We start from the raw sequence: 13,996 nt of genomic DNA on the forward strand, positions 1-13,996 counted from the left end.
CACCTTGCCAAGAATCCAGTATATCATGTCAGAATGAAACACGTCGATGTACGTTACCACTTCATACGCTCGCAGATTGAGGACGGAAAGCTATGATTGGAGAAGATTTTGGGGAGCCAAAATCCTACGGATATGTTGACAAAAGCAGTGACTATCGAAAAACTGGAGTTGTGCACAACTCCAGTTGGCCTTCACGCGTAGAAGATGAAGGCGGAGCCAAACTAGGAGGATCGGCGGGATCGCCGAGATGATGATGATTGAAGAATAGATTTATTCGTGGAGGAGAAGATGCTTGCGAAGATGGTAGGAGTTCGGGATAGCTCGTTGATGACGGTTTCGTCTCAAAGTGGGAGATTGTTGGTTTTGAAAGTGTGAAGATCGAAACCTGAAACAAAACCGCGAGTCTGGAAATTCTCCGATCGGTCGACCGACATGGTGACTCCGGTCGACCGCATCGATTGTAGGAAAATAGCCAGGAACTCACTCTGGCCGGTCGACCGAAGCAAGATGGCGGTCGACCGAGAGTGGTCATCCGGTCGACCGAAGGTGATGGTCCGGTCGACCGAAAAGGTACACAAAATCCTGTAGAAAATTGACGTTCTGGCCAGTCGACCGACACTCATAGTCCGGTTGACTGAAAGTCGTTTTTCCAGTTTCCTAAACTGTTTGGGAAACTATTTTGGGTTGGGATCCTATTTATACCTAAATGATTTTAGGGTTATTAGAACACGTGAAAAAGAGGGTTTTGAGAAAATTCTTTCAGAGAGATCTCAGAGAGATGAAAACATACTTGTAAGCATTGTAATCTTCTTTAACTAATCAAAGAATTATGTGGTGTGGCTCCCGAGGACGTAGGCACGTTGCCGAACCTCGTTAAATCTGGTGTGTTCTTTCTTATCTTTCCTACAATTTTTTATTTGCGGTGATTTTCCTACTTGTTGCTAAACTCCTAGCACAAGGTTCGGAAGGGCACAGGTTCGATTGATTGTTTTTAATCCCCAACATATTCAAGACCATAGAAAATTGAACAAACATTATATTAGCAACATCAATCAAGAAGGTGAAGTAAGAAATGAGTTCTCCCGTGATTTAATATAACCTTTTTTTTAACAGGGAACCACTCCAAACTTAGACCCCATTCCAGATTGCCATTTTTAATTAACCGAATTTCAAAAAACCATTTTTGTATAACATTCCATCAACAAATAAAAACTTGCACTCTTTTTCCGTTCAATTTACCCATCACAAAGTAGTAGTATGACGGATAAAGTAGATAAGCACTATTGTATTTGTTTCTTTTAAGATTCGAATCTCTTTGCTGTAAAAAAGTAATGGATGGACCACTACGTTATTATAACCATTGATCATATAGTGGATGGTTATGATTTTTAGTACAAATTAGAAATGAGTGCAGTAGATGGGGGTGTGTGAGTATTAGATTTAAAATATATCATAATCACTTATTTGGATAATTAATGATTGTGATCAAAAGTAGTAGTGCCGCCACTACTTTTTTATAATAGTGAGGATCCAAATTATTTCTTTTAGTCTCACATTGCTTGGGATACTGGAAGTACTCCTCTTACTATTGTATATAAACACATCAATATAATAAAGGATATAATCCATTTTCTCCCAATTCTCTACACTACACTACTCTTTGATCCAAATTATTTCTGTTAGTCTCATATTGTTTGGGATACTAGAACTACTTCTCTCACTCTTGTATATAAACACATCAATATAGTAAAGGATGTAATCCATTTTCTCCTAATACTCTACACTTAAAATGGTATCAAATTTACCTCTCGCGCTTGAGAGACCTCTTTCTTCTTCCCCAATCTCGAGGCTACTAGGGGGTTTCACCGCAAACTTCATCTCTGCGCTTCCCGTCGGGTGCTTCGACATTAATTTCGATCGACATCAATCCCACCAACCTACCCTCTAGCAACACCACTGCCGATCCTTCCTCAGGCAACAATTTGGCGACCATCCCCTCAACCCTCTAACCATCATCACTACAGCCCTCATGCCTCAAACCTCTGCAATACGACTCTACAAAACTCCCCCACCAGCATCCCTAACCAAGAACCCCTCCATCTAACTCCTGTAGTCAGCACGTTCCCAACTTGCACCCCCCGACCAGCTCTCTCGGACAAGCATCCTTCGAGCCAAATCCCCTTGCCAGCCCTTCCCACTCAGCTAGTTTTCCTTAGAAAGCACTCATCTGGTCAGCCTTCCAGAAAGCATCTACTAGGCACCCCGACACTAAACTCGATCGACAAACTGCCTTTGGTTGACCGCAAAACAAATTGATTAAATATAGTAGATAAGCACTTTTGTACTTCTTTCTTTCCGGCTCACATTATTTAAGATACTAGAACTACTATTCTTACTCTTTTATATGAACATCCAAGTATGATGAAGCATATAATTCATACTCTCCCTGTACTCTATACTCAACAATCACAGCAGGGGCGCCGCTGAGGCGGTTCCGCCGGTTCCGCAGAACAGGGCCCCCAACTTTGGGGGGCCCCCAAATCTCTCGGGGTGACAGGGCGAAGGCGAGATCAGAGATGGGCTCATTTGCTTCATCAATCTTAGATCTCCGCTCTACTCGGATCCCTAATCCTCCAGGTTTCGTTTCATCAAGAAATCCGAACAAAGAAAGAGATCCTAATAGGCGAATCCAGAATCCAATGGAGGCTGCAATGGATCTGATGAGGAGAATACCTCCGAATCAGAGCGAAATGGCGCTCTTCGCTGAGCTCTCCTCTCTCTTCTCCCTCATCACTCCGCCAATCTCCTCTCTCAAGTTGACCAAGCCCCTTCAGGTCTCTTCTCTTCGATTTGATTCTCTTTGTTAGGGTTTCACTTAAAGATTCGATTTTGTTATCTGGGTTTTCTTTTATTTGGTCTCATGTAGAAGGAATCCTGCTCATCTGAGTCATCTCGTAATGCTCTTAACTAGGGTTTTATTCTAGAAGGTAGTTATCGTAGCATGTGATGCTATGTTAATGCCCTTCAATCTGCATTTTCCTAAAATTAGTGGGGTTTCCTTTCCTAAGGTTTAGGATCGTGAATCTTGCTTAATTTTTATGTTCAGCTCTTTAAAATTAGTGAAGATTGAGCTTCATTAACCTTAAAAAATCAAAAAAAATCTGAACTTGAATCGATGTGGTTAAATATTTGGAGAGTCTCTCACGTTGCCGCTATTATTTTAGTTGCAATAATTTACTATTATCCCAGCCAGTTGGAGCTAAAGTTTGGATGAAGGCATTTCTGTATCCTATTTTCTAGGCTTATTGTTATTCTACTGTTGCTGTATTTCTCAGTATTGATGTAAAAATTTCTTTCCATGGTTAGTACTACGTATAAAAACAATTATTAGTTTCTTCTGAAGATTGATTAAGAGGCCCCGATTGAAATTTAGAACCGGGCCCCCAAATTGTCAGCCACGCCTCTGAATCACAGCACGCTTATCACACGTGTAGGGCTAAGTCCATCATTTTATAGCTTTTTGGATGGTAAACTAATATAATCGAAAATGGACACGGGTGATTACAGGTTGACGGAATAGCACATAAAAATGGATTGGCTCATGTTATGTCTAATTTAACTTATTTTAAGTCTAAAAATAAGTTGAATTAGGCTTAACATGAATCATGTTAAGTCAATTTCAACTTATTTTAAGTCCAATTTCATGTTAAGTCCAATTTGGTTTATATTAAGTACAATTCGGCTCATGTTAAGTCTAATTTGGTTTATGTTAAGTCCAATTCGGTTCATGTAAAGTCCAATTTAAATCATGTTAAGTCTAATTTAACTTGTTTTAAGTCTAATTTCATGTTAAGTCTAATTTAATTCATATTAAGTCTAATTTAATTCTTTTTAAGTCTAATTTAAATCATATCATGTCTAATTCAACTTGTTTTAAGTGTAAAAACAATTTGAATTAGACTTAACATGATTTATGTTAAGTCTAATTCAACTTGTTTTAAGTCTAATTTCATATTAAGTCCAATTTGATTCATGTTAAGTCTAATTTGATTCATGTTAAGTTTAGTTTGATTCTTGTTAAGTCTAATTTAGTTTCTTTTAAGTTTAATTTAAATCATGTTATGTCTAATTTAACTTATTTTAAGTCTAAAACAAGTTAAATTGGGCTTAACATAAATCATGTTAAGTTTATTTCAACTTATTTTAAGTCTAATTTCATGTTAAGTCCAATTTGATTCATGTTACGTCTAATTTAATTCCTTTTAAGTTTAATTTCAATCATGTTAAATTATTTTTAAGTCTAATTTAAATCATGTTAAGTCTAATTCAAGTTGTTTTAAGTCTGATTTCATGTTAAGTCCAATTTAATTAAACATAAAACAAATTAAATTAGACATAACATGATTTAAATTAGACTTAAAAGGAATTAAATTAGACTTAACACAGTTGCTACTTATCAAATTTTTTGGCGGTTTCTCCTTGGTGCACGTTAGCAGGCGATTTTTTGCCTGCTAACTTGCGCCCCCGTCTTGATTCAATGGTGAAAAAAAAGAAAAACAGCGGATCTGAGATCTTGAAGTCTGATCTAAGTGCCTCAAATTCTTGTGCGAAATCATCTGAGATCTTGAAGACTGATCGAAGTGCCTCAAATTCTTGTGCGAAATCATCTGAGGCTGGAGATGATGAAGGATTAAACCATGAGGTCATGGGATCTACGGGACCAAAGGGAGAGAAGAAGAAGTTACTGATGACAGACATCCTCAACTCTAGCAAGTTCGTGGTTAATTCTCTTCAACCTCAGAAATCTCCTGAGGTTTGTGGATTACAATCGAGGCAGCTCTGTAAGTCTTTGAACTCTGTAACTGGTGAATGTAGCTCTTCTCGATTTTCTTGGGCAGATGATCAAGAATCAGATATCTCTTTGAAGATTTTCTCAAATAATGATAAAACTTCTATGAAATTGGATTCCTTGACGAATCTAGATAAAATATCTGTGAATCTTGATAGGATAAACTCTGATCCGACAACAGATTTCTTGAATGGGGAAAATTTCCCTCCTCTTGAGAAAACAACTAAAACACCAATTCCTGATCCAGTTATGGCAAAGAAAAGTTGGACTAGTTTATTCGCTGAGAATAGAAAGCCTGGAAATGGTTTTAGCTTGAATTATGTGCCGCCTGATAGTAATGACACAGTTACTTTTGATGAAGAAGAATGGAATGAAGGGGAATCTTTTTGGAAGTTTTCCCTAATTGGGCAGATTTTGGGATTAAATGCTAAGTTCAAAGCAATGGAGAATTATGTGCAGAAGATATGAGGAAATTTGGCAGTGCCTGAAACTTTTCTTTTAAAACCTGGTCTGTTTTTATTCAAATTCAAGAACATAGAAGATATGAGGAAAATTTTGGAGCATGGACCTTGGTTCTTTGGTTCCAGGCCTATACTTTTGAAGCCATAGACAATTGATGAAGAACTGGAAAAGAGAACTGAAAGTGTTTACCCTGTCTGGATACAATTAACAGGCTTGAGGTTGAATCTATGGAATGAAAAGAGCATTAGCAAGATAGCTAGCATCATAGGTAAGCCAATTACCACTGATATGTTAACAGCAAATAGGCAAAGACTTGCATATGCTAGAGTCTTAGTAGAAGTGAATATGCCCTCTAACCTTCCTGATGTTATAACAATTAAAGGACCAGATGGGAAAAGTTTTCAACAGAAGGTGTATTATGAGTTTAAGCCTAGATGGTGTGAAATATGTAAAAATGTGAGCCATGACACTCAACATTACAAGAAACAGGCAAGAGTCCAGGTATGGAGGCCAAAACAGAAAACTGATATTTCAGTTAAAAAAACTGGTGTAGAATCAGTTCTCTCTCCTGTGCATATTATACAATTGAAGGATGATGGGATTCAGACTAATGTCTTACTTGGTCAGAAGCCTATACTAGATCAGCCTGTGTTGCTGAATTCTCAAACCCTTATGCATTGTACTGAAAATAAACAGGTTAGTAGAAATGGTGTTGGAATGAATAATGGTCACTTTTCAAATATGGTGAATCCTATGCAAGCTGAGCAAGAAAATCAAATAGGGAAAAGTGAAAAATCTGAGCACAGGAAAGGTTATAGCAGGAGATCTTGTGCATGTTGTGCATGTCTCACAGTCTGATACTGATACTCAAACACATTCTGGAAATCTTGTGCATGTCATGCATGTCTTACAATCAGAAGCTGATACTCAAACACAATTTGAGAAACCTTGGATGTTAATGCGAAGGGGTAAACTCTCACCTATAAATCCCTTCTCCCCTCTAACTGGAATAGCTTGTGATTTGGATCCCTCTACAATGGATAGAGGGGATAAAGCCAAATGAATATTTCTTTTTGGAATGTTAGAGGACTTAACAAGTCCTCCAAGAAACACATGATTAGACTGCATATTGCTCAGTATCACATTTCTTTTATTGCTTTGCTAGAAACAAAAATAAAGGAGGCTAAAATCCCAGCAATAGCAAAAAAGATTGCCTCTAATTGGAAATGGATTTCAAATGTATCAAGCACAGAAAAGGCAAGGATAATAATTTTATGGGATTCTGATATGTTGAATGTTCAAGTCAAATGTATCAAGCACAGAAAAGGCAAGGATAATAATTTTATGGGATTCTGATATGTTGAATGTTCAAGCTGATTTCATTTCTTCTCAGCACATTATGGGATTCTGATATGTTGAATGTTCAAGCTGATTTCATTTCTTCTCAGCACATTACCTGCACTGTCAATTCTAAGGATGGGAGGATAAATTGTATTTTTTTCTTCTGTCTATGGTCATAACCATCAGGATTCAAGAAAGATTTTATGGAATGAGTTGCTCCAAGTGCATCAAATCACTGGAAATACACCTTGGCTTGTTTGTGGGGATTTCAACACTATGATCAATAATGATGAAAAATTAGGAGGAATTGCTCTTACGTACAGATGCAGATACTAGGGATTTCAATTCTTTCATTAAGGACAACCATTTATTGCACCTCAAAACAGAGGGTTGTTTCTTTACCTAGAACAACAAGCAAGATCAGGACTCTAGGGTATGGTGCAGATTGGATAGGGCTCTTGTAAATGACTCTTGGATACAAAATTATAACTCTAGCCATGTTGAATTCTTGCTTCCTAACTTCTCAGATCACTCACCTGCATTAGTTTCAATATATAAGGAGGAAAAACAAGGAAAGAAGCCTTTCAAGTTTTTTAACATGTGGACTAAGTAACTACATGTCCACAGTATCTTCAATATGGCAAAGGCAGATTGCAGGTTACAAAATGTTTTCAATTGTTACTAAACTCAAGCTACTGAGGGGAGCTCTAAAGGAATTAAACAGGAAACACTATGGAAATATCAGTGAACAAGTAGTAAGAGCCAAATATGCACTGGAGGAAATTTAAAAAAAACTACAGGAGGACCCTCTCAACCATGACTTCATCAAACAAGAGAAAGATTGCTTGTCTACTTATAACAAACTTTTGGAATGTGAATTGTCTTTTTTCCAGCAAAAAGCAAAAAATCACTGGAGCATTAAAGGTGATAGATGTACAAGCTATTTTTATTTTATTATAAAAGCAAATAGGCACCAGAATAGAATACTGGTTCTTAAAAACAGTTTGGGTGAAAGGATTACAGAGGGAGGGGAGATTGCAAATGAGCTTATCTCTTATTTCAAGAACCTTTTGGGTACAGCAGAAACTACTCTTCCTCCAGATCTCAGGATCATAAAAAAAGGACCTTGTTTGAATGAAAATCAAGTTAGTAGTCTTTCTTTACCAGTTACAAAAGATGAGATAAAAAGGGCTGTTTTCTCTATGGTAGACAATAAGTCCCCAGGCCCAGATGGATATGGAGCTTCTTTCTTTAAATCAGCTTGGGGTACAATAGGGGAAGAAGTAACCCTTGCAGTTGAAGAATTTTTCAGCACAGGGAAAATGTTGGGTACCATAAACTCCACATCCATTACTCTAATCCCTAAGGTATCATGTCCAAACACTCCTGCAGATTTCAGACCAATCTCCTGTTGCAATTTCCTATATAAAATCATCTCAAAAATCCTTGCAAATAGGATTCAGTCAGTAATGGGATGTCTCATTAGTGAAGCACAAAGTGCTTTTGTAAAAGGAAGGAACATTACTAATAACATTCTGTTAGCTCATGAATTAGTTAAAAACTATGGAAGGAAGCACATCTCTCCTAGAATCATGGTTAACATTGACATTAGAAAAGCTTTTGACACTATTAATTGGAATTTTATAGAAGAGATGCTTCAAGGCCTGGGCTTCCCAAAGGTTATAGTAAGCAGAATCATGACTTGTATAACTACTCCAAAGTATTCACTATCTCTCAATGGCTCATTACATGGTTACTTTAAGGGTGAAAGAGGTCTAAGATAAGGAGATCCCCTCTCTCCATACTTGTTTATTTTGGGAATGGACTATCTTACAAGAAGTTTGAACCTTCTTGAGCAAGATGGAAATTTCAAATTTCATCCTAAATGTGGAAGGCAAAAAATATCTCACCTTATATTTGCAGATGATTTGTTACTTTTTTGCAAAGGTGATCTCAAGTCTGTTCAACAAATCCACCAGTGTATCAACAGATTTAGTCAGGTATCAGGTCTTCAAGCAAATCCCAATAAATGTGCTATCTTCTATGGGGGAGTAGATGATGCTATAAAGGAATCAATCCAGAATTACTTGGGATACACTGAAGGAAAAAATGCCAATAAGATACCTAGGTGTACCTCTTGTATGCAAGAGACTAAATTACCTGGATTGCAACCCTCTCATAAGCAGAATCTCCAGTCAATTACAAAACAGTTTGAAGAACAGAAAACTGTCATATGCTGGAAGATTACAGGTGATAAAAAATGTAATTCTGGGAATACAAATTTACTGGACTTCTATCTATGTTCTACCAGTGAAAGTGCTGCACAAAGTGGATGAACTTTGTAGGAATTTCCTCTGGGGTAAGGGTGATCTTACATTTAAACAATCACTGGTTTCTTGGGACAGAGTGTGCACAAGCAAATTGTACGGTGGACTGGGAATTTTCTCATCTACTATCTGGAACTTGGCAGTAGCTCTGAAGTTATTATGGGACATCCATGTGAACAAAGAGTTATTATGGATCAAATGGATCCATGGCAACTATCTAAAGCATATGGAAGTATGGAGAGTGGAAACGAAAGCTAGTGATTCTTGGATGTGGAAGCAGTTAATTAAAGCCAGGAATAAAGGCATTTCTCAATGTGGAGGATTGGAAAATCTGAAGAATCTAATCAGTTCTTGCTGCAGGAATTCAAAAATCAAGTTGTCAGATCTATATCATGCTCTATCTCCTGCTGTCAACAAAGTGCCATGGAGTGTAACTATCTGGGGGGGGGGGTTTAACCTACCTAAACAATCTTTTATATCATGGTTAGCAGTCCAAGATAGACTCTTAACCCAAGATAAACTGCTGCGGAGAGGGATCATTCAAGCAAATAGATGTTTTTTTATGCTCGGGAGCAGAAACAGAAAGTTCTAATCACCTGTTCTTTGAATGCAATTTTTCTAAAGAAGTTTGGAATGGGATAATGGAATGGCTCTGTTTTAAGTGGAGAAGTTGTGATTTAAACCAATTATTGAATTGGTATAGCTGCAACTTAAGGGGGAAAAGGTTCAAGCACAAAGTTAAAAGAATGGCATTTACATCCACTATCTATAATATCTGGATTGAACGGAATGGGAGGATCTTTAATAAAAAAAGCAGAGATATAATGCTTGTTATCAAGATCATCAAGGTGGACCTGATGACAGCCATTCTAAATAGTAATACTGCTGCAGAGAATAAAGACTGGATATTATCTTTATAGAGCAGGTTTTCAGCTTACTGTCAGGTGCTTGTTGACAGTGCAAAAATGCAAAAATTTGAGGAAGCTCACAGAAGAAATAGTTCCAGAGTCTATTTTTTCGACTGGTTAAGAGGAACTTAGCTTTATAACTATGCTCATACTTTCTATACTCTGTACATAATAGTTCACTTGAGCTTTAGATTTTAGGTTTTCTTTTGTGATCTCATACAAATGATGAGATGATTGATGTATATACACTTCACATATTGGTGGTGAATAAAATTTTTCATTTACCAAAAAAAAATGAATTAAATTGGACTTAACATAAAATTAGGCTTAAAACAAGTTGAATTAGACTTAACAGGATTTAAAGTAAACTTAAAAGGAATTTAACATGAATGAAATTAGACTTAAAAGGAATTAAATTAGACTTAATATGAACCAAATTAGACTTAAAATGAATCAAATTGGACTTAGCATGAAATTAGACATAAAATAAGTTAAAATAAATTAACATGATTCATGTTAAGTCTAATTCAACTTGTTTTTAGACTTAAAACAAGTTGAATTAGGCATAACATGATTTAAATTAGACTTAAAAGAAATTAAATTAGACTTAACATGAACCGAATTGGACTTAACATGAACCAAATTGAACTTATCATGAATCAAATTGGACTTACTATGAAATTAGACTTAAAATAAGTTGAATTGGACTTAACATGATTCATGTTAAGTCTAACTTAACTTATTTTTAGACTTGAAACAAGTTGAATTAGACATAACATGATTTAAATTAGACTTAAAAAAAATTAAATTAGACTTAAAAAAGTTAAATTAAACTTAAACATGATTTAAATTGGACTTAACATGAACCAAATTAGACTTAACATGAGCTGAATTGGACTTAACATGAACCGAATTGGACTTAACATGAACCGAATTGGACTTAACATGAACCAAATTGGACTTAACATAAACCGAACTGGACTTAACATGAACCAAACTGGACTTAACATGAATCAAATTGGACTTAACATATAATCCATTACACTTAATATTTAACAAATTAGACTTATTATTCAACTTAATTGACTTAACATACAATCCATTGGACTAATTATTCAACCCGATAGACTTAGCATACAAGCCTTGGACTTCACTTCTAACTCATTAGACTTAATGTTTCACCTTGATTTGAACTTAACATCAAAAATTATAAAAAAATTATATTTAGCCGGTATTTCTTTAAAATTTCATCTTTCCATGATATTTAAACAGAAATTATAAATTTCATTAGACTTAACATACAAGCTCCTTATCGTCCTCCTCCAACACTATCATGCTCCGCTTCCCAAAATACCGGGGAATCGGAACGTGAACAAGCCCGCGACGTATTAGATTAAGGAAATAAATAAAAATAACATTTCTCCTTAACCTAATACACTAAGCGTCAAGAAATAAATGCAAAGGCATAGGTCCCCGATCACAGTTAGCAAGAATATAATAGACAAACTCAGAACAAAATAATCCATACTATAAATGAATATAATCTGTGACATAATATTCGGGTCAAACATGCCCTTATACAAAATTGAACAAATGAATACCAGAGAAATATAAAATACATTGATCAACGAAAAAAAGAAGAACTACAAAAGTAACTAGGACCAATAACTAAGCTTCGGCTTCTTCTTCTGCTCTGTCCGCAAGGCACTCTGTTGAGAATACTCTGGCTCTGGCTTGTCTCCAAGCTGGATCTGTTCTTTCTCTAAGTCTGATGTACACCAGAGAAAATAGGTGCACGTCAACGTGCATGGAACACAAACAAGACCCCACAAAACAAATAGAGTGAACGAAAATCCAAGCGGAAAACGATACGATAATAGAAATGACAAAAGGACGTGCAACTGGAAATTCAACAAAATCAATCAAGTAATAAGTCGATCATGCAACTAGTGATCAAAACAATCATCCAAGTAACAAGGTCATACAACTAAATGGAATTAATACTTAAAAAATCTACAACAAGGGGTGTAGTACGTCGAGCGAAATAATCCAAACAAGGAAACCCTCATGTATATACCATATGTCTCAAATTGTAGATAATTAAATATTAATCCCGATCTATATATGAAAAGGAAATACAACTGGCCTACACCTCACAGGAATTCATACTTAGCCAAGAAACAAGGTCATGTAACTAGTCATCCTAAAACTCACTGGTCCACATCTCACATAAAGTCAACATTCATATCACCGGATAACTGATTGTTCACAAATCATCTACGTGCATCCAATACCGCTACACGAATCGGTCAGAGGACTACACGCAATCCGATCTTGGCCTGGTTCGAACTCAGGTAAAGCTCAGGTGACGAAACAGGTCACGGACTAAAGTGACTCCACGAATTCACTTTAACCCAACAAACCAACCCCAGTGACTACATGAATTCACTGGCGCGAGCTGGAAGATACATCAACAGTCACATCCAAGCACATGAACATTAACTTCCCCTTCCTAACTCTCCTCATTTTTCTAAATCAACAGTTATATTCCACACTTAAACTCTTGTTCACCACCTAAACTCAGTTAACATACCCACACATGTTACTAGGTCTGTTCATGACGTACGAGGTCACTAAGTCATGAACTACTAATGGTTCTCAAACACAACATGGACAATACATAGCAGACATGTCAAATACATTAAATAAATATAAAACGTGAAATGTGATCATAAGTAGTAAAACATGCATACAGTCCGGTTTTATCAATATCTTGTTATCTGAATCTCAAAACCACTCATAAAAATTATACGCAGCTAAATAATATCGAAAATAACTATAGTTAAAAGAAAACTAAAATCCATTATCGTTTTGCACATGAAATGTCGCAGTCTACAACTACTGACACAAAATCATAAATTAATTTAAAATTCAAAATAAATAATCCTTTTTGCAAATAAATTCCTTTAAAACATCATAATTATCAAAAATATAATTCTTTTATCGATATAACTTAACAACTCAAAATGATCCTTTTTCAAAATAAATTAATTTAAATTATCTATTTTAATGATTATTCAAAACCAACCCATTTTAGAAATAATTTCTTTCCTCATCATAATAATTCTAAAAAATAATCTTTAAATATATTCTTTCTTTTAAAAACATCTCAAATAACCACTTTTACACAAAATACTTATTCATTTAAATTACTTACCATAACATCATTATCAATATGATCATCAACAAGCCCATGCAGTTATCACAATATTCATTTAGTAACATAATCAAATTAGTCAAATTGAAGCATATAATTAATTCATAATATCTAAAAATTGGAACAACGAGTCAAAGAATATCAGGATCTTACCTCGGGTTGTGTCGAACGATTCAACGTCAATGGCGCAGGTCGTCGGAGCTGTTGGGGGCTGCCATCAGCGGGAGAGGTCACCGGCGACGTCAACGGTGAGGCGAGGACAGCGACGTGAAGGGGGCGGTGGCGCGTGATCTCCATGGGGAAGGAGAGAGGGGCGTGTCGGTGGGGCCGACGGCGGGCCGATTGTGTGGAATTCGTCGGCGTGCTGAGGCGAGCAGCAGCGGCACGCGGCTACGGAGGCAGGCTGTGGCCGAACTGCCTGCCTGAGTGGCGGGAGGAGGTGGTGAGCGTGTTTGGCACGGAGATGAAAGGCGCGGCGGGGTTTGCTCGAGTTGGAAGCGTAACGGGGCAGCAGCGGTGGCAGGCTGAGCGCGGAGGGAGCGACAAGTGGAGTGGCCGCAGTTGGCTCAGGCCGTGGACAGGGAGGAGAAGGATTGGATTGAGGAGGTGGGGCTTGGTTGAGGTGTCAGGTCAGGGACGAGTTGGGCGGACGCGGAGGAGCCAGGTTGGTTTGAAGTAGGAGACGGGGGTTGAGTCGGTGAACGGAGGAGAGGCGGTGGGATGGTTGCCGTGAGTTGGAACCCCGAGAAGGAGAGGAGAGGGTGAAGGCTGACGAGCGGAATTCTGGGTTTGGGAAGAAGAGAGACGAGGAGATGAGAGAGAGATGAGAGAGAGAGGGAGAGAGAGAGAGATGAGAGAGAGAAGAATTATCATATATATTAATATCATAATA

General features: G+C 37.1%; 1 protein-coding gene across 1 annotated transcript; it reads left to right on the top strand.

The window, feature by feature from the left end:
- Positions 8,473-10,019, top strand: LOC109838613. Its single transcript, XM_020407043.1, has 3 exons — positions 8,473-8,902; positions 8,964-9,409; positions 9,900-10,019. The coding sequence occupies exons 1-3, from the start codon at positions 8,473-8,475 to the stop codon at positions 10,017-10,019; spliced, it is 996 nt and encodes a 331-aa protein (XP_020262632.1).

Source organism: Asparagus officinalis, chromosome 4, assembly GCF_001876935.1.
Source record: "Asparagus officinalis chromosome 4, Aspof.V1, whole genome shotgun sequence".
NCBI classification, from domain to species: Eukaryota; Viridiplantae; Streptophyta; class Magnoliopsida; order Asparagales; family Asparagaceae; genus Asparagus; species Asparagus officinalis.